Source organism: Dinoponera quadriceps, unplaced genomic scaffold, assembly GCF_001313825.1.
Source record: "Dinoponera quadriceps isolate SergipeBrazil2010 unplaced genomic scaffold, ASM131382v1 scaffold5274, whole genome shotgun sequence".
Lineage (NCBI taxonomy): Eukaryota > Metazoa > Arthropoda > Insecta > Hymenoptera > Formicidae > Dinoponera > Dinoponera quadriceps.
Window position 1 is genome coordinate 93,189 of NW_014559203.1, and position 22,101 is coordinate 115,289.

At 47.5% G+C, this 22,101-nt stretch overlaps 1 protein-coding gene across 1 annotated transcript in view; it reads left to right on the forward strand.

Annotated features, from left to right (window-relative positions):
* LOC106750245 (midasin) overlaps positions 1-22,101 on the forward strand; it is a 114,950-nt gene that overhangs the window by 84,324 nt on the left and 8,525 nt on the right. Inside the window, exons 16-20 of the mRNA XM_014630446.1 lie at positions 16,027-16,171; positions 16,357-16,583; positions 17,539-17,750; positions 18,496-19,487; positions 20,217-21,355. Coding sequence (XP_014485932.1) covers positions 16,027-16,171; positions 16,357-16,583; positions 17,539-17,750; positions 18,496-19,487; positions 20,217-21,355 — 2,715 coding nt within the window. The remainder of the gene's footprint in view (positions 1-16,026; positions 16,172-16,356; positions 16,584-17,538; positions 17,751-18,495; positions 19,488-20,216; positions 21,356-22,101) is intronic.

Sequence of the window (22,101 nt, forward strand, 5' to 3'; positions counted from 1 at the left end):
ATTGCATCGACAAACATTCGCTGTTCTAGCAAAATTTGTTTTCTCCGTTTACGCGGGTTTACGAAGAATGAAACGACTTAATAAGGTGAGAACTATACGCGTATATTTACAGAAAGCGAGCTATTTTGCAATATCCCGCGAAACCCGTGCGTTCCCTTCGAAAGACCGTCGGCACGAAACGACATATTGTCTGACTCCCTCGCGGCAGCCACGTTGCCACGAGAGGAACGATGTCAAGCCATAAACCGGGTTTATGCGGGAGGATTCGTATTAATTCGATTTATTTCAACGAGTCTCTTTCGGTGGTCTTTCCGACTCGCCTTTTCCCGGGAGCGTTCGAACTCCCCGAGTTCGAGAGTCCCTCTCTCAGAGGGAGAATCGCTCGCAGGGGAGGCGGCGTCCCTGAGAAGAGACGCTTCTATTTACGCGACGGGCTTGTCCACGTTTTCGACACACGCGACAGCGCCGTAAAGTGCACCGTAAAACGCGTAAAACACGCGTGTAACGCGTGTGTGACCGTGTTAACGCACGGTTATCGGCTGGAGCGCGTCGCAGCGATACGACGCGCATCCCCTTTGGATTTCGCGGGCTTTTCGGAAGCTTCGCTCGTGCGACCGCGCGTCTGTAACACCGAATATGCGACCATGTTGCCACCTAATTACCCTTCCGCCCCGACGTCCGAGGGGCTGATCTCGGCGTGTAACGTCGGTGAAAAATGACGTCGATCAGCCCCGGAACACCCTCTCTCGTCTTACCAGCATCGCGTACATACGCGCGGTTCGCCCGAATCTCGTCGGAGCCGGTCCAATGGCTCCCCGGAATTTGGGGCGTGCACACACATACACACACGCTTTCGCCACACCGGGTGCACCTTTGCGGACGGCCGATCGCGCGCACAGAGTACCGACTAATAAATCACTCGGGGCGCGTTGCGCGTTTCTCCAAAAACAGCATACATCACCCTGCTACTACCGTGGAGGATGGAAACATCTTTGGATCGGAGCCATCGGCGCGCAGGGCAACGTCACCGCCCTGTGACCCGTCGTTAGATCGGCATTAAGCGTCCAATTAGATCGATACTCGTCGCAAAAGACGTGCATTCGTGCGTACACGTAATTCCTCCGGTAAGCATTGCCGAGCTAACGCGAGAGGTGGTGTTACAATATCTTGCGCGATCTCTCGCAAACCTCTCTCTCTCTCTCTCTATCCATCCTCCTCATCCGTTTAAAGGATTAAACTGCCAGATGCGAGCCGCAACTTGATCCGAAGTGGAAACCTCGGCAATTATGTCCGGATGACGTGTCGTGGACGTATCGGGGGACGTGGGCGACATCAGCGCGAAGTCAGTGAAAATTCAGGCTCGCCGAGTGCGAGGGGATTCTCCCGGTGACAAGGAGTCGCGATTCCAGGAGCGACATTCAGCTGAGGCGTGTTTACCCAGATCTTGGTGAAAGGGACACTCCCGAGCGCGCGTTCCGCACGCTGGAAGAGCTTCCATTGCGAGTAGCTGCTGGCTCTACACCCTAGTCGCCCGGCACGACAAGCCTCTTAATGGGATCCTACTAGGGTCCTGAGTGCGCGAAGGAGTGAACGTGGATCTCCGCTCCTCGTGAACGGAAGGAGGAGGTGGAGCGCGAGAGAAGCAGAATTTCAGCGAATCGCCTTAATTGGAAATCTAATTATAAGCCGCTCGGCCGTTAACATATTTCCATCGCGACCACGCAGAGAGTATTGTTTGCGGGATCGTGTCGAAAATCGCCGGGAATAACTATCGCCCGTGTTTCCCCCCTTTGTTCTCGCGATTATCAGTTGAGACGTAATTTCACGCTGGACATTTGTTTCCTTCCTCGTCGAGAAATTTATTCTGTATATTTGCGCGTGAATTCGCTCTTCCGTTTTCACAAAGATAACGTCCAGGCAACCACCGGCGCCCCGTGTTGCCTTTCGAATTACAAGTGAAAATGAGAAACTTTCCGGGGAAACTGCAGAGGCGGTTACCGAATAGCTTCTGACGGATTTTAACGAAATGTCAGTTAAACGTTTGATTAACGTTTTAATAACGATTAATTATCGCGCTCCGCGGGAGCCGTAAAGCTAACTTGCGGGGGTAAAGGGCTTGCTGATACAGCGCGAGCGAAAACTCGCGAGTCTTTCTCGTGCGAGAGAGAGAGAGAGAGAGAGAGAGAAAGACACGAGTCGTGAGTTCAGTCGCGAAAATAGACTTGAAACATCAATATTGCCGTTGGATTAGTGGATGAGCCGTATTTGAAGATTCGATATTTGCCACTTCGCTTCGTCAGCATGGTCGTTCTATTTCTGGGAGAAAAATTGACGGTAAGACAGAGGGAGAACGAGCGAGCGAGAGCGAGCTTTCAATGGTGCGGCGCGACATCGAATCGATATAGGCCGAAGGAAAGAGGGAAGAGAAGGAGGGAGAAAGAGAAGGGAGGGAACGCGTACGAAAGTGGAGGAACTTTTAATCGGGTTACGTGAAATTTGCGACGGTAAAAAGAAAAGAAAAAAGGGAGAATTTTCGTCGCGGGCGTTTTCGTCGTGGAGAGCCCTTTGACTGCTAAGAATCTCGACACGAGTGTTTCGTTCGCGCATCACGGCCTCGACGTTGCAATTCGTTCCCCGCAATTTTTCGGGAATTTTTCGGAACGATTCTCACAGGAGAGATCCGCCACCGTGGAAGCGAGAGTCGCATTAAGTGAAGACGTGTTTTAATTTCCCGTCCCTCGGGGATCGAATTTATCTCTGCGGCAGCGCGGAATATAATCGAGTTAAACACGCGCGGAATAAGCATACGATATTTTCACTTTCCGCGAAGGAACGCGCGAGACACTACGCCGGATACTGGTGGAAATTCCACGATCGGTCGGGAAATTTGTCGTTAGACGAATCACGTGGATTGTACGGAACATTCTCCGGATGTATGTATTTTAAAGATATCTTTCTTTCTCGCGTGAGAGAGAAATGGTGTCACGTCTCATGCACGATTCTGTCACTGCGAATGAAGACACAGCGGTCCGAAAGATGAATAATACATTAGGTGACTTTATGACACTTCGTGTCTTCATTTGTACTTCGTCTGAGTTCGCGTTCACCAAATGCCACCGATGTCGTGCCTCATCGGAGCTTCAATGGAATTCGAACGCGAACGGAGCGAGCTTTCACTTCGCCGACGATTTCCCCAATTCTCTTTCTCTCTCTCTCTCTCCCTCTTTGGTCTCTTTATAATCGTCGCGCGCGAGGAATCTCGCGGGTTTACGTTCGCCTCCACTGTTCTATTCGGATCCATTGTGGGCGTCATTGTCGAGAGCACAATGGAAGTCTCGATGGCTTCGGACGCTCAGCTGAACGCAGAGAAGACATATTTTTAGAGGGACGTGTTAGCACGTTTATTCCCTTGATGATAACTGCTGATGAGAGGGAGCGGCCGATTCTCGATCGGTGTTTCTTAATCAGCGTTTACCTCGCTGCCGGGCTAATTTCGCCCGGTAGAGACGAAGGGACGTGTCCGGAGAGTAACTTCTCAATATGACGCACCCTCGCGAACACTCCCCCGCTGAATTACCCGCTCTTTCCTTCGCGCCGTGGACAGCTTCTTCGATCGGTAACAATCTACTCTATAAAAAAAAGAAACACGCCCTTTGTGACAAGAGGACACCGATAGCGCGGATAATCGCGCTTTCCCTTCGATTTTCATTATCCGCGAGGAAATTACTCGGGCAAAGTATCACCTCTTGTGCAAAAGTTCCCCTCCCCGAAGTTTTATCAACGGCCGTGAGAAGCCCGGCAAACTTCTCTTCGCGCCCGCGTCTGCCTTTGTGAAATTCATTTCTTCTCCGACGTCAGATTTCAAGTTTAATTCAGCTCCCTCCCCGGCGAGCGCAAAAGACAACGGCGAGCTATTAATTCGATTACGTCGCGGAACGTAGAACGCCGGGTCGCTAGAATCGCGAATTCTAATCACCCCGCGCAGTTTCCTCGCGGCTGCCGTCTTTCATATCCGTCCGTTGATGCTCTCCGAAGTGCGCGGTAAGTTATTTCGCATTTTCAATTTTGACTACGATATCCTGCTGCTGTTAACGCCCGCGTGTATATCTGCGTTGCGAGTAGGTAAATAGAAAAGCGTCCCACCGCCGTCGGGACGGCCAGAAGGTGCGAACATTTCGAGGAAACGTGTCGTGGAAACTCGCGTTCTTCATTTACCGTGGCAAACAGAAAGAGAACGCGGGGAGAAAGATCGGCAAAAAGATCGGGTGTCGTTTCGTTCGCCATAATAAACGCGATTAAACGTGAAGACCCCCCTCGCGTCGGCGTTCCCGGTCGAACGAAACCGTTGTTGGTGCTGGTTCGGTGCTGACGGAATGCCGCTGTTATTTGTTGGCTCCTTTATCCGCCGCCCTCGTCCGAAAAAGAAAAGCTCGTCCGTACGAACTTTCGTAGCTCGCATTTGATGGCACGAAACTCCCGTACTTCAAGTTTAGCGTTTGGCAAGTGCGCCCGGGGAATTCTCTTTCGGTTCTCGCTCCCCGATACTCCGCCGCCGTCGCGCGATATTCCTTCTTAGTGATCAATTCCAGTGGTCTGGAATATTGTTTCCATCCAGTGTGAGTCCGTGATGTATCTCGACTGACGTGTGATCATCTTGATGAGATAAGTTCCGCGACGGGAAGTTCGCGAAGTTTGCTTTCGCACAGCCTCTTCGCCGCAGCCTCCCCAGCGAAACCGTGAAATAAATCAGAAAGGGCGTTTCTCCCGACGAGAAATCCTTCTTTTCCTCTCTCGACTCTCGGCGGGGCCGCGATTGCGCTAATTAATGCCCTTTGACAAAACGAGCAGGGACCGAGACGCGCGCGGCGGCAAAATATCGCAGCCGGTATACAGTATTGCCCGCCTATCTAATGATCCCAGATATTAAATAAAAAAAAAAAGTCTCAAGATAACAATAATAACAATAGTACTAGAGAGAGAGAGAGAGAGAGATTATGCACCCTGTTTATTATTTTATATATTATAATAATAAATACATAATAGTTAATACACTTAAATAATATATATAAAGCATATAATAAATAAATAAATAAATAAATATATATATTTATTTATTTAGATTTCCGATATCCACCGATACTGCAGATTTACAATTTATGTCTCGTATATACTAGAGATTCGTGGTACCGGCGGAAAATATTGGAACGCAACCACAATGAACGTTTAACGATTGTGTGACTGAAATTTGGAACGATCTACGAGCTGAAATTAAAATCATTTTTTCTTTTTCTTTTAACTTCAGTAAAAACAAAGGCATGCAAAAACAATAAAACTATGCGAAGTGTGTCAGTATTAATATAAATAGAAGAGACAAACCGAAAGGACTGGGCGCGCACGAACATTCAACATGGCAGTAGTTTTACCCCGTGTAACATTACACGTTGGAGAAAGAATAGTTTGTTGAGAACGAGTGCCCGGAAGATCTCAAGTAATCGGTCAAGTTGAAGTGCGCGCGCGCTCAACCACAAAGATGAAAATTTCCGCCGACGATCTCAACGACGTTCTGTGCAAACAAGGCACGGTACCTTCGTACTGTTTTCACTCACTTAGTACCACCGAGAAAATAAAAATTTCTTTATTTAACAAAGTAATTAAAAGTGAAATGCATCGTTCAATTTGTTATTTGATATTGAAATTTCGGTAAAACCGGACAAAACTCTTCAGCAAACCGGACGGGTGGCAACATTACGCTATGCGCGCGATTTTCGCTTCTTTTTTTTTTTTTCTACAATACATATTTTCTACAATACATACATCTCTCCGTGATGATGCACGGAGTATACGGGTAACAAGTCAACGACGATTAACATCGTCGTCGTCGTCGTGGCGCGTTATCGTTTCCCGATGAGAGCCGCGCGTTTAGAAGACGCCAAGACGGATATAACCGTTCTCATGGACACGGGTAATCCTCCCGCCGTAAGCACGGTTATGCGCAACTACCTCTTAATTATGTTGTAAAACCGCCGAGTACGTCAAAACCGTAATCGGTCGTTAAAGCCGAGGGACTCTCAGGTAAATCGCGAGAGGCGTTAAAGACGGAATCGGCCGCGAAGACGCGTCGCCCCTCGAAGCTATACACTTTACGGTGTGCCGAGTGAAACGTAATATTACATTACGTTTGATTTACCTTTATGGCCGCGTGGGGACGACGACGTACGGAACACTGAAACTTTCCTACCCGCAAAGTGCGCGATAATCGTATTTCACACAGCTCTGCGAGCTGTCTGCGAACGCCTCAGAATTTAAAATCTGCTTATGCATATCAGCGCGGCACTATGTCACTCTCGCAGCAATTCCCATCTTTATCTTTCTCTCACACACACACACACACGCACGCACGCACGCACACTCCTCCCATCTCTTCATCTCTCTTGTGCAAACGCGATTGCAACTTCCTCATGATTTACAAGGATCGTGACGAGATTACGATATCAAGAATCTCGATGCTCCGAGCGAACGCGCGTGAAACTCGCGATCGCTAACAGGGGATCTCTCTTCTATCACACATCTTTGTGATTTCGGGATTTTCCCGTTGAAGGTAAGGGAATGCGCACGTCTCGATGAGAAAAATTCTCGGGAAGAATTTTCCAACGTCAGGATCCACGCTTAATCTCTCCGTGATGACTCACGGAGGAAGAAATAGATAGCTCGATTCTAGTGTAAATAATTACTCGAACGGCGAATTTTCACTCGGAAATAATATTTACCCGATCCAGGTGAAATATTTCCCGAGCAAATTATCGAAGTAAAATATTTACTTGTGTACTACCAAGTAAAACTTACTTAATCCTGGCAAAAATGTGCCAAAAGGAGTTTTGGAGTAATTATTTACCTGTACTTATCGCTTTTTTTGCACTGAATAGCGGCGTAATTCGAGTATCGCCTCAACGGAGATTCGACTTGACGCTCGATTATTCAGAAAGATCTTTCGTGACAGATATTTAAAAATATGCGTGACGATCGCCGATGGGATCCTTTACGGTGGTGCGTTTCGGTTTCGTTTTTATTACCTGCGGCGACACGTCATTAAAAACAGGGACGCTCCGCGCGGAGTTCCATGCATGAAACCGACATTTATTTCTCTCTCACCGTCGAATTAGATCCCACCGAGAGACAAGCTCGACACGATAAGCTGAAAAGCATTAGGATTTCTTTCCTGTGCGATTCCCTTTCAGAGGCGGGCAACGTCGTCACCATTATCAGCCTTCCACCCGGCGCCAGTCAATGGCCGAAATGCGCGCACCTTCGAGCGAGAATAACGCGCTAACGACTCGTGTTCCCGTTTGCCTCACGACCTCCACGTTGAATTCCCTTTGACATTCTGTTCGCCGCGATAACTTCCGTCTACACCGTCGAAAATTATTTTTCGAAGTCGCCGAGAGCGCGCCCGTAAGTCCTTTCATCGTCATTCCAGCACGAAGAGAGAGCCGATGCTTATTCGTCGCGGAAATCTTGCGTCATTTATTACACCATCCACCCTCTCGTAAATTACGTAAATTATTCAGTTTCGTAAATTACGATCGCCCGCGTAGCGATCGATGGGAGACAGTACACGTCGGTTTCGTCGATTTTCCTCCGGAGAAAAATCGTTCATCTCTGAAATTTCGAACCATTGAATTTCCAACCCCAAATCTCTCTCCTCCCTTTCGAATATTTGCCATTTTACTTCCTGAAACTTCCAAATCCGAAGACTCGCGGAACTTTGGCATCCCAATTCCGTGATTACATCCGGCTTCTCGGGTACTCCTTCGAATTTGGAATCGGGATCCTTGCCAGAACGAGTTACCATCGCTCGCTTCAATTTTTAATCGTCTGACAGCCCCGCATACCGAATACTAATTTCTTTGTCGGACTTGCGTTCGATGAGAATAAGAATGCCGCTGGGTCTGAATCGCGGTGAACGCCCGGACATTACCGTAACTTCAGTGGGGGGATATCGTCGTGGGGATAACATCCTCGTTCGTTATGGTGTTTTGTGTACGACAATGCTAAGGGAGCGGCGAGGGGTGCTCCTCCGCATGCGGAAGAAGCTCGACGACTGCGAGTCGACTCGTCCTCTCGACTTGGCCCCCAAGAAGTTGCTTCCCCGCTGGCGTTATTCGCGGTTCAACGTTCGCCGCAGGTCCTTCGGCCAACTCGATATTACGCACTATTCGTTCGCTTTCTCTTCGCCGATCCGTGAGAATTGTCTGCGACTCAGCCAACGGGGGTTACTTTGCCCGGCGATTCGAAGCTTCTGTTCTCATGTTAAAGTGAATCGTCCGACGCGTTCGAGCGAAACGAACTTTGCAAATATTCAAAGAAGAGCGAGAAGAAGCACCGCTTCGTCCGCGGCCCGCGCGATGTAAGAAGCTGTCTTTCCCCGTCGAAAGGACGAATTAACTCGCCGAGGGATTATCAGCTAAAAGCATAGAGCCTTGCGAAATTTCATCAAGTTTCACGCACGAGTTCTTGGCAACGGCAGCTCGTTCACTCAACTCTAAACGCTAAGCGAACTCGGCCGATTCGGTTTGTTAAGATATTGCCGGGGGAATCGGGTCGCAGGCCAAGCACATATTTTTCCCCAGATCCCACATATTCGCACATATTTTTTCCGAAGATGTGGGCGCCAGTGGAAATTTCGTGGACCGGCTATATATATATATATATATCTCTCTCTCTTTGACTTCTCTCTCTCTCTCTCTCTCTCGCACGCGCGTTGGCTGAGCAAAGTCGGTTCGTTAAATCAACGTCTCGTTCGTTTCGCTGCCGACACACCGGCCGCGATCGTGGAAGGGCGAAGGAAGTCGAGGTTCTTATTTCTCTCTCCCGCGAAGCGAGCAACCCGATTGAGAAGGGCCGCCGTTAATCGACGTCTCCTCCGTGGCGGACGTCCGTCGATCAGCCACGTGCAAATATTCTGCTGACCAACGAGCCTACTTGCGGCCTGAAACGGCTGAATCATCCCGACTCGCTCCTCTTCGCTCGTCCTTTGCTTCGCCGTTTCGAAATCATTTTCTTAACCCGACGTCGCGGCCGCAATATCTCGCGCGACAAGGCGAGTCGCTGGGACGAAATAAGAAATTCCGGCGGATTGCGCGGAGAGGGGGGGAGGGGACTTCATTCTCTCCCTGCCTTGGTATCCAAACGCCCGGCGACGGGTCCTCGTCCTCTTCGTGATCACGGAATTTGCATTCCTCCGTCAGCCTCTCGCTCGAACCTCGCTTCTGATTCATAGCCCGCCTTCTCCCCCCGCTGGATTTTACGTGATTCGAATGCGGAAGAACGCTGTCGGGAAAACTGTCGCAATCCTCCTTAAAAAGCTGCACGCGCGTGTCCGCGTTTTGTTGTTGCGAACGAGGCAAAGGACCGGCCAGTACAGAAGGAAACCGTCCGTGTTCGATCTTAGATGGCTTTCCGATATGTAGTAAAACTAGTAAAATCAGACGGCGCATATCGTCGGCGAACGACCGATGTATCTTTTCTTATTTCTGTCGTGAGACACAGAGAGAGAGAAAGGGGGGAGGGGGAGGGGGGAGTGGCAGCACATTTTTCCTTACACTCGAGGAAGCCGCAGTCCCGTGCCGACATTCTCGAAGTCGCGCAACACAAAGAAACGACTCGAGTTGTTGAATCGTAAAGTTGTAGAGGTGAAAGAAAAAATGGACTTCTGGAAGTTTCCAATTGATTTTCCGACACGTTCCGTGAGTCGTGATGTTAGATGGATTTTTTTCTCCGTTTACATCGCGAAACATCTCTCTGGGCGAGGCGAGAAAAGAACTCCGGCTACGTGAACTCAGGTAAAGTTAAGGAGCGTTGCAAGGCGAAATGAGTTTGATAAGAATTCAATGAAACTTACATGTGTATGCACTGAATTATTATCTAACTGCTCCTGCGATTGGAAAAAGATTGATAATTCGATCATTCGAGAGCTGAGATATTTGTAACTAAAGTTAACGCTTGTTTAACGTATTCCTTAAGATTAGCGTGCTAGCTTTAGTCTTCTAAACTAAAAGTGATATTTTGATGAAAAAAATATTGTGATATTAAAGACCAGTATGCTGATGTTATATGCAAATTTCAGAATTATTGACCATTTTGTTTCGAAAATATAACGGTGTAAAGTTCACGATTTATAGCAATATTCGACACATATATACATATGCACATATTTGGACACTTATATGTTTTTTTTAACTATTTATACATATCTATTAGATCAACTTATACATAAATATTAATAAGAGAAAAATAATGTTTTGGTATTTGTTATGTTTTTGTAATATTGTAAATACGTTTACCTTAACTCTTCATTTCGAATTAATATTTATTATTTAGGTGGTGAAATTAATGTACAAGAACGTAATTTTGCTTGACAAATACTAAATTTATAAATGATCATCTTGATGCGCCGTTGAAAATACGACGCTGAACCTTACAATCATAGACCTTACAGATATAAACCTTAGGAATGGATGACAATTGCCTAGTTTCTGTATTAAAAATAATGTTCGGATTTAGGTTAGAAAGAGAAGGATACTTTTCAATGCTTCTCTCTCTAAAGACACTCCTGGATACTTGAAGAGAGAGAGAGAGAGAGAGAGAGAGAGAGAGAGACTTTTCAGTATTTTTCTCTCTCTCTAACCTCCTCCGGATAAGGTCTATGTATTGCCAGTCCAGCCTATAAGTTCTGTGCTTACAACCTCCTTAATCGCCACTATTTCCTCACCGCCCGTTCGATTTTCCATTTGTCAGTTTGCCGGCGGCGGATATCTATTTTCTTTCCTCTTCTTCTGTTTTTTTTCTCTCATTGGCACGTGCATTTCCACCGCGCGTTTACGTCGCAACTTTCCGGCGAGGAATGTCTCCGCTTGTACTTTCTTACCCCTTTGGATTTCGCGGCAAAAGGGGGGGAAAGCTCGAGGCATTTCCCTCGACGCTGCAGCCCCAGAGGCAGCGCCGAGGAGAGAAGCCCGCGCCGAAAGACCCGCGCGGGGAAAACTCGATATCGAATTTTCTCGGTACATAACACACGCGAGATGAATTCACGGCGTCGTTTCGGTCCACGGTATACGCGAACCAATAAATATTTAATGCCCACGTAATGTACTAGGTGTCCCGTGCCGTCTTTCAGCCGCGGCTTCTTCGATCGCTACTTTCCTTCTCCGCGTCGCAATTTTCCTCCCCGAGAAAAACTGTGACGCGATCCTTGTTCGTCGCGTCCGACTCACTCCGTCTCTCCGAAAATCTTATCGCGGTGCGACATCTTTGGCGCCCGGGAAAAAATCCATTAAATTTCGCCGGGAAATCAATAGACGAAATCACTTGCGACAAGAAAGAAAGAGAAAGAGAGAGAGAGAGAGGGAGAGAGAGATCGCTGAATAGTTTTCTGGTGTCTGATTTCTCTGAACATCGCGTCCGTTTCTCGTAATTTGTATTGCTCACGCAGAAAATACATCCCGACGCGAGGTGATCGACGATGTAGCTTTCCGCGAGAATAAAAGTACAATGAGAGAGAGAGAGAGAGAGAGAGAAAGAGAAAGAGAGAAGGAGCGCGTCCGGTAAGTTCACGTCGATATAGAAACTGGGAATATCTCCGCGTGTTTCGCGGCACATAATTCACTCGCGCTATTACGCGCCGTATTGTTCATCCTCTCGCGCGATAACTTTCGCCCGGGAAATACTTTCAGCCTCTCAGGAAATTGAAATTTTCATTCCGCCGCTCGGCGTATGAAACGAATTCGCTGCGAATTCCACGCCGATTTCCACGCCGATTTCCACGCCGATCTCTCTCGACAAACGTCTCATTTTCCTGCTTCGACTGACCTCGATTTAATCTCGCAGCCGAAAGTAATTACACGGATCCGAGCGAGCGGACAGAGCGACCGACTGGTATTTTTATTCGCGCACAATGATCCGACGATCCATTTGTCCGCTCGGTCGAGTGAGTCGCCCTGCAACCCGGATCAGCGGCAATTTCTCCAGCCGGCACGTGAAATCGCGTTAATATTTGCGGCATTTGTGAAAAATGAAACGACTTCTTCGCGGGGATATTCGCCGGCCGGTTACGGGAATATCGGGAACTCTCTCCCCGTATCAGACCGGCATCAATCACTTCGATTCACGCCCGATGTTCCCGGACGCTCTTCGATTCGCCCAGGATAATCCTGACGGATATCCTTCGCGAACGAGATCCTTCAACCCGTGTCGACCACGAAGACGTGTCGGATTAGGCGAAGGGGAAATTTGCGCGGCCGTCTCTCGAAACAGGAGAGAGCAGCGGCTTCGTCGTCGCGCGAAAATGCCGAGACAACGGCACTCAGCTAGCCGGAATAACAACAGATCCTTGGGATCCTCGAGATCCTTCGCAACGGAAAAACATTCTTCGAGACCGCCTGAAGCTTTTCGCGCGCGAATACGAAGTCGTTAATTTTGGTGAGCTTATCACTTATTAACCGGGGGAGTCGGCAATTTGTTCTGTACAGCGGAAGCTTCCGGTAATTCGACGAACTGTGACTGGATTAATAACCGACTTTGACTTAACGGTGACTTGAGCGCAAGTGTACGAAGGAGTGTCTCACCTCGCTTCCTTGTCTCCTCGATCGAGACGAGACGAGAGAAGGCCTCCGGTCGGTCGTCATTCTCTCGTGGAATTTCTTCTCCAAGATGTGACATGGAAAAAGTTAGCTTAAAATCACTTGAAGATGAACAAACCGAAGGCGTTTGACTTGAAGGGAATAGAACTACTGATTAGAGGGGCGACATCACGCGAAATTTGGATGCTCTTTACCCAAAATATTTGTCCCCCTTTCAATATTACGTGACATGCGGAACTGTCCGCCGGTCGGCAAACAAAATAAGAAAAAATAGCCTGTAACCATATTGTACTCGGAGAAAAAGGTTCCTTTAGATTTAGTATTCCTATTTATTTCACGAAAATTTGTTTCATAGAAGCAACATATGCGAAATATTATTTGAGTGAAAATTTTGTTATCTCGTTTAAGAGAACTATTATTTAACAGAAAGAACGCTGTTATTTGAGATAATATCTTTTAACCAAATAAAATATTATTCGGTTGCAATAAATATGTATAATGAAACGAATAATTTCTTTATGAGAAAATTATCTTTCGTTTCAAATTTTTTATTTGAGATAAAGATACATATTCGTTGAAAAGTCTAACAATCGTATTTATTAATCGAAACATTAGTTTCTTTGGAGCATGCCGATGATGAAATTTGTTTGGATGTGATAAAATTGGTTAAATTTGAAAAAATCTTTCTCCCAGTGTAGATAATAATTATTAGACTGCACTATATATTATCTCTCTCCAAAATACAAGTAATTTTTAGAAATAATATCAAGTTATTTACTTTATTTTATAATTCCGATTAATAAAAGTATTGTATTTTTGAAAGGGTAAATATTAAAAAACGAACATTTGGTTATTAAAACCGTGTGGAAACTTGACAGATCTTCATCAAATGTAACCAAATGTGTGACGAATGCAAACAAAGTGGATAATCACGCGCATCCATATTTACAAGCTATGCCATCGAATGGTGACGTTCCATTGCCTTTATTCCCCCCTTCCCTGCCATCTGCGACCGTCTGCGCGAGCTGAAAGCTCCCCCCTCCTCTCGTGGTGTGATATAATTGCCGAATGACTCTTTATAAGAATCGAATTTGATTCGTAAGAAGCAGAAATTCTGTTCCATCCGAGCAAAACACGTTCGGCTTCCTTTTGTCAGGTAAATTCAATCAAATTCAAGCAATGACCCTTTCCGCCCATATCGCGCGCGAAGTTTTCTCGCAAATTCGCCCGTTAAAATCCGCGTTCGGTTCGTAAACCGGCGGGGCCGTGAACTACTCGAAGTTATGTATAAACCATATTGTTACGATCCCGCGCCCGTGAATACGTTACGCCGAACACGTACCATCATCACCAACCCCCCATGTGCCTAATTTTCCACGCTGATTATAGCCAGCCTCCCTCTGGCTTTGAATATTCATCGCGCGTACTTCGCGCAATTCCGACAACTCTTTGACACTGAAATCTCATTGTAGGATGAGGATCGGCGTTTTTGCGGTTCATTCAAAATTCACAGCTCGGCGTCGCGAGCGCACACCTCGCGAAATACAGTCAACCAGTCGTAACTCCCCTTTGTATTTCCATGCGTCACGCTATGTTTATAATTTCGCGGACATTCCGCGGATACTTCGCGATGAAACGCAATGATCGACTGACGGCTTTCAATGTCCGCGTGTTATAATTTCGCGAGCGATTTCCGGAATATGGAATCGTCAAGGATGGGTGGTAATAATAAGTTACTCAGTTAAAAGTTAATAACTTTTAAATTAACTTAGTTCACTTTAAATGAGTTTACTTTTAACTGGTTAATTTAAAGTGCATTGACTGTGTAACTTTCGAACTCTTTTTCACGTGAGTTAAAATAATGTGTCAATATTAAAATAATGGTGCGGGCCGCTTGCAATATAAAATATAAAAAATCGACCTTTTTATTTTCCAATAATTCAATTAACTCGAGGCACAATGGATTTTGTCCGCGTGCTACAAACGAATCTTCTATGAGGACCGTTCTTCTATGATTATCAAATCAATTAACCTTTAATGAAGTTATTTTTATTTCGGTAGCTTCTTAACTTAACTCAGTTAATTTTACAGGCCGTAACTCTCAACTTAACTCGGTGAAAAATAAACATCAGTTTATCCAACCCCCTCGCTGCATATCCAGATGTGTTATTTTAGCTGAGGCTTTTCTTACACACATTTCTTCCGTTTTAAATCACGTCATTTAACACGACCGTGTTAACTTAATTCAACACTTAATTAAACGTTTCAAATGACCTAATAACTTAAAGCGGCAAGAAACATGTTAGAAGGATTTAAATCGAACGTGTGATTTTTGAACGTTCACACGTGTAAAAATGACACACTTGGATTTGCAGCGCTGGGAAATTGTACACCCGGAATTATATCGCAGGGAAAAATATCGTATCGATCGTTCGATTTCATCGATCTCTCGGGTTCTGATACTTCGCGCGATCCCCGAGCAGAATACGAGCAGCTTTCGATACTCTTGAACATTGACGGAAAAATTCGGAAGCCCCCCGCGTGCGTACCGGAATAGGAGGGCGCGTGCATATGTATGAGAGAGCGAACGAGCGCCCGCCCGGAAATTCGTTTGATTGCGTCGTGCCCGACGCAAGATAATACAAATATACACAGCGCGCGCGCGCACACACGCACACACACATCGTACCTGACTCAGTTCCGAATTTCCCGTTGGTTGAAATTTTTGCGCGTCGATCCGCGCGAACTTACTTGCCGCGCGCGCGACGAATGTTCTTTCGACGACAATTTTCGCGAGCGGCCGATTTCTCTTCCTCTTGTTTTTATTTTTGCTTCCTTTTTTCCTCTTCTATCGCCGCCGATCGACGAGTCTCCTGGCGGAAGTTTCCGCGATATCTCCGACTATCTGCTCTCTCGTCTTGATAACGTGATTCAATTTCCTAAATAAAGAAAACGCGTCTCTATAACGTATACAAATATATTTCCGTAACCTTTCAGCGCCCTTATCGAGAGAGACGGGTTTTCCCGTTCAGGGAACGTAGCACTATTTTTAAATTCTGAACGCGCTGTTCTTAAATTCCCTCCGTTTGAGCGGCGGACGAATTTACTGGTGGTTTTTATTCCGGAATCCACGTCCATTTGCGTGCCTGTGAAAAACAATTTGTTTAAGTCAACAAGCTCCGCCAGTTAATAGAGAGGGACATAATTAGCTTCTGTCAGTCAGCACTGTTTCGTGAATTACATTCGACTTGGTAATAGAACGATCTCTCTCTCTCGACAGGGCTTAAAATTGCTGGATAAAATTAGAACGACTCTATAAGACTTCTACTTATAGAAGCGAATCGCAACTACGAAAACTCCGCGAATATTTCTTCCCGTTTTTTCCCCTCAGACGGACTACAATCGGCATTTGGAACAGCTGTTCGAGCGGGTGACGGATCTGCTTATCAGCAGCCTGCGGACGAAGATCGCCGTGGACAGATTGGAGGAAGTGGCCGAGCTTCATGGACGTCTGGAGCAAGTGCGACGTTTGTTCGGTAAGTAAGCGAAATGATGTCCCATTGCGCGCAAGGCGCTTTCAGTCGCGAGAAAAAGCGAGAGAAAGAGGGAGAAAGAGAGAAGAGAGAGAGAGAGAGAGAGAGAGAGCGAGGTGAGATGTCCGATTCTCTTCGATTGGAAACAATGAGATCTTATTATTACTCGGCATCTGTTTTGCGACTAGACGAAAACGTAGCCGGCAGGACGATGGCCGCGGAGACCCAGCTGTTCCTGCGCAAAATCCAGGAACTGTCCGACCTGTCGTCGACGTTGGAGATTTGGGAGCCCAGCCTCGAGGCTGAACTGCGGGATATCCGGTGCGGATTGAGAAATCTGGCGGTCCTCGTCAAGCAAGACAAATGCCTGAACGCCGGTGGCAAGTTCGAGTGGGTGGACAGCGTTCTGGTGAAGGTGCGCGCGATCAGCTTCCGTGGAGGCCTTTTTGCTCAGGATGCTCTTCACTTTTCTTTTCTTCTTCTTTCCCCCCCCCCTTCCCCTCGACGAGATCGCTTTAAATCGCTCGCTGCCACTCGAACCTGATTTAAATAACTTTCGCGCGATACTCTTTTACGACGCTGCTGCTACTCGCATTTTGCACAACGCGAGCAATAAAGTCGCGACCCTCGGAACTTCTCGCGCCGCCCCTCGATATTTCAGCCTTGACACGCGATAATGTAGGTGCCGCGAAAGTTTTAATGGCGTCAAAAATTGCGGTGGCCACCCCCGGGGAACTTTTTCGAAAACACGCGAAGCTACTCCGTCTCCGTCCGCGGCGTTAGATTTGAATACCTTACGCGTTCGCTTTCCTTCGCTCTCGCCTTTCTTCCCGACAATTCCTCCTCTCGGAAATTAGACTCGCATATAATTTATTAAATTTATCTAACTATTCGTTATATATAATACATTCGGGAAGAAATTACGCGTGGAAATAAGATTTCGCGTCGAGCGATCGGCGAGTCGACATTTCGACACCCTCAAGGATAGTCTGCGCCTACTTAAATGGCTTATAGATCAGTAAAAGCTTTCTTCGACGAATACCAGTTCGCTTCTCTCTTGAACTTTTAATTCTACAGATTGACAGAATTTCAATGCTACCTCGAAACTATAAATGTTCGTGATATTTTGATTATCGAGTTCACACGAATATTCGAAACAACCAGTTTTGACGCTGAAAATAGCGAAAACGACAATATAATGCATTATGGATAAAGTAGGGAGAAATTATATCGTTGGAATTGAATCTATTTTGCTGTCTGAGCTCCTATTGTGTCGCGGAGAATTAAAGGACGGAGCCAAAATTTCGAGCTCGGCGAGCTTCGCGTTATCTATAAACGCCGTCTGTTACAAACGCTCCCTAACTTTTTAGTGCTTGCAAGACGGCACTTGGCTGCTGATCGACCAGGTTAATCTATGCAGCCCAGCTGTACTAGACAGACTTAATGGACTGTTAGAGCCGAACGGTGTTCTCAGTATCGGCGAGCGAGGCGTCGACAGCGACGGCAATGTCGTCACCATCAAGCCTCACGGAAACTTCCGGCTGTTCCTAACTATGGATCCCCGATACGGTGAAATCTCCAGGTATATTCTTTCTTCGATTCCGGCGAGCCTCTCGGTCCGACTCCCGTCTCGGATAACTGATTAATTATGCGCGCTTTCAACGATCCGTCGTTCCGTTTTTTAAATAAAAAATGTACATATATTATCTATTATTTTAAAATAGAATCAATCAATTTTAAATATACGCCGTTTCGTCCGTTAACCTGTCATCTCTCCAATAACTAGAGTTCCCGCGTTCGTAGAAATTTTAGGATCTCCGAGCGAAGAATCGATTGAAACAGCGGGACGGACTTTTGCGTTAATCCATTATTTTTTCTTACCCACGATATTAACGTCCGTCATTTGTTCCGTTTTTTCATGAAAAATGCACATATATTATCTATTATTTTAAAATACAATCGACTGATTTTAAATTAAAATTTTAGTATGTCGTTTTGTCCGATGACCTGCCATTTATCCAGTAGCTGCAGTTCCCGCGTTCGTAGAAATTTTCGGATCTCCGAACGAGGAATCGATTGAAACAATGGAGCGAACTGATCAATCTAATACTTACTTTTTATTCTCGTGCGGTTCCTACAGATGCAATCACTTGTGCATTATTTCCCCAGAGGGAAATTTTCCCGTTTATTTGATAAATAATAATATCAACTCCGCTGAATTCAATAAATATCCCCGGAAGCCTTTTAAGCCCCGTTTAAGCCCGTTTCTCAGTGTGGTTCCACAAGACACAATAATAATAATAAAATAATAATAACAATGATTTTAGGGCCATGCGTAATCGAGGCGTCGAGATTTACATGCTCGGCCATCGGGAGAAGGTCTACCAGGACGCGATCGACCTCAGGTCTCTGCTGTTGAACGCGGGTGTCGCGAGGCCGGCGCGTCGGGACGCGTTGCTCGCGATGTACGACATGATGTCGCAGGAAGCGGAGGACCGTCCGAGTGCGGTCGATCTGTTGCACACCGCGTTCCTGACGCGGCAACGATCGCTGCGCGGCTTCCCGGCGGAGCGATCGATCAGGGACGCGTGCGTCGACGTCTACGTGAAAGCCAGGCCGACGCGCGACCGGCGACACCGGCGGCACCTGATTTCCCAGATCGACGAGGTGATCGGCGAACAGCGGTTGATCTCGCGCGACGAGGAGACCTCGCCGATCGACGTGGACGCCGCCACGTGGAGCGTGAGGAATTTACAGGACAATTCGGCGCTCACCGTCGTCAGGCAGCAGGGGCTGCTGCTGAACGCGGCCATCAGGATGCGTCCGAGAGCGTCCGGTGCAACGGGTGCCGACGGAAACGACGTCACGAGCGAGCCGTTGAGTGTCTTCTGCGAGCTCGACGGGGAGGCGTTGAGTTTCGGCATCGAGGACGTTTTGCCGGACCTCCTGCTCAACTTTTACGAGCTGTCCTCGCGAGACGACGCGCCGCTGAGGAGGGATTGGATCTCGAAGACGCTAAGAGAGATAGGGACGGTCGACGAGGAGCTCGAGGAGAAGAGCGCGTTAATGGCGGAGGAGATCGCGTCTTTTCGCTTCCAGTCCGCGAACCCGAGCGGCTCGTTGCCCTGGGACCGATGGTGGCTCACGGGAAGGCCCGGCGGGGACGAGAGTATCGGCTACGACGCGAACAGATTGGCACTTCTGCTGTACGCGAGCGGTACGATTCTTCGAGGAAGCGGCGGGACTCGAGCGGACGTAGAGGAGCTGAAGAACGAGGACGTCATTTCCGTCAGGCAGTACTCCAACATCGTACGTCGCGGTAGGTCGCGTCGAGAATTTCGAGGGGGGCGAATCATGGTTTTATTTATTCTTTTATTTCTCTTATCTTTGTTATAAATGCATACAGTCCGTTTATTCGAATCAATTGGGAACTGAACCGTAAAATCTGACGAGTCGAATGAACGGGAAATGAAATCCGAACTTCGTGATAATGAAACCGACCAACGAAACTTGAACTTAAGTTTCCCGGTGGACGGGGAGTCCCGCAAAGTTCCGTGCGGGCCGTGAATCGCGGGTGACGCGCTTTTAATGCACTCGTAACGCCAAGTTTTCTCATCGGAATAATTTCGTGCGTATCTCAAGTAGCAGCCCGGGTGTCCATCTTTAACCAGTTAAGTGTGTTTGACGACTATATCCGTCATGCGTAAAATTTTGTTACAATTTGATATTTATTGTAATTCTGGCGAAAACTAAATTATATTCGTAAATTTTAATATGGGTAAAATATTGAGAGGTCAAGACGAAATGAAACAAACAAATGAAAATGATAAATAATTCGAGTTGGATTTATAACTCCCTGAGAGCTATTCTTTCTGTTTATCGCGACACACACTGATGGGCGCTTTGCAAAGAGATCGCCACAGTTAAGCTGTTTAAGCGTGCTCTTCCCTTGTATTTATTATTCGTTAACTTCGGCCCGCCCATTCTCTTCTCCCAAGACCGGTGTCTCCGGTTGGACCAGTAGATCAGCAGAATCTCCCGTTCGCAGGCGAGCTGTTCTCCCAATTGAAGGACAACCCGCTGATCACGCACTTCGCGGAGTTCCTTCAGCGTGCGAGCTCGTGCATCGACGCCATCCTGCACGACGATAACGCGAACGTGACCTCGGAGGAGTACGCGGAGCTGAGGAGGCAGCTCGGGTGGTACACGAGATTCGCGAGACTGGGCGAGACGACGCTGGCGGACAAATCGAAGAAATCCAAGGACGTATACGTCAATCTGAAGGAGACCTCCGTGCTGCTGAGGGTGCACTACAAGTGGCTGCTGAAATCCCTGCGGAAGCTGTGCGAAATAGTCAGCGCGCCGTGCGAGAGCACCGAGAGGGCGATCGAGTCGCTGAGGAGGATGACGGACGACCTGAACGATCAGCTGAAGACGATTTACGACCCGGTCCGGAAGATCTCGAAGAGAATCAAGAGATACTTGACACTCCCGCTGCCTCACCGCTCGGAGACCAGCATGAACGTGTACTCGGAGCTCAGCGGGGTGACGAGAGAGCTGGAGGCGCGGGACGAGGCGGCCGGCTCTCTGAAGCGAGAGCTGAAGATCGCGTCGACGCAGCTGGAGGACGCTCTGGCGATGAGACGGCGAACGATCCGCCTGTGGAGCGACCTTCACTCCGGGGAGGCGATCGACGAGGACACCTTGGAGAGCGTGCTGACGGTGAGACGGTTCTGCGACAGCCACATCCGTCTGCGAACCCCCGCGGAAATCGAGGCCCTGCGTGCTCGAGTGAATTCACTTCCGGCCGGGGAAACGGCTCGGATGAACGCGAAGACGCAGCTGTGGCCGGTCTACGAGTACGTGTTCCTGTCGCTCGCCTCATCGCTGCAGAGGAAGGTGTGCCTGGAGGAGACTCTCCCCGTTGGCCACGTTGAAGAGTGTCTCGCGAGATACGCGGATGTACCGAGCATACCGAGCGATCTGATGGGTCTGCTGAATGCGATCGTTCGGACGGAGGTCGAGCAGAGGCGGAAGACGTTGCTGCTGCCGCAACTGTTCCATCGACTCGCGCAGTTCGCTCAGCGATCCTACGCCGTCCGGGATTCCAGCCTGCTTCTGCAATGGCGCGGCGTAACGGCGGAGGAGGACGCCGAGGACTCATTGACCGCTTACGCTGAACCCAAGGTACCTGGTTTTTTTCTCAATGCATTCGTGCAGGATCTCTCTGAAACACGCGGACCGGCCGATCACGAGTGGACCTTCCGTTTCCTCGTTTATCGCGTTGTCCATCGTTATTTATAACGCCCGGTTTCTGTCCGGTGTTCAACATGGATTATATTAAGGAGACCGGAAAGTAATGTCGTTTCTGCGCATGTCGATATTTGATTTGATTGATTTTTACCGCTCCGGCATTGAAAATTTGTATACTAGATGGCAAAAGGTTGTTGATAACGAAGGTGAATATATTGTTGATTAGAAATAAAAACTTGTTAAAAATGTAGTCGTGTGAATTTAACTTAAGAAAGCGACATTACTTTCCGGTCCCCCTAATACATTGAATCGTGACGTCATGACGTCACTATTATTTAGTAGCTATTTATTCCATTCGTCTATCTAACACTCAGACTGCCCAGATAATCTTTAACCTTGCCGCCTGGGGTCGCAGCAATGCGCGCAACCGTGCGTACATAGTAAGAATGTAAAGCAAATGTGTCCAATAAGAGGATACGTTGATATCTACTTCTACGCGTATTCCGTATTTTACGGGTTATTTCGTGTAAACACTTTTAACACACCGATATAATAAGAAAAAGTTACGCACGGACTGCTTTCCAAAGTATCACACGTATAAGCTCGATCGTTTCATAACAAATATACGTTAACTCCACCATGTTTTACACTAGCACGCGCTATACAAATGATATTTTATT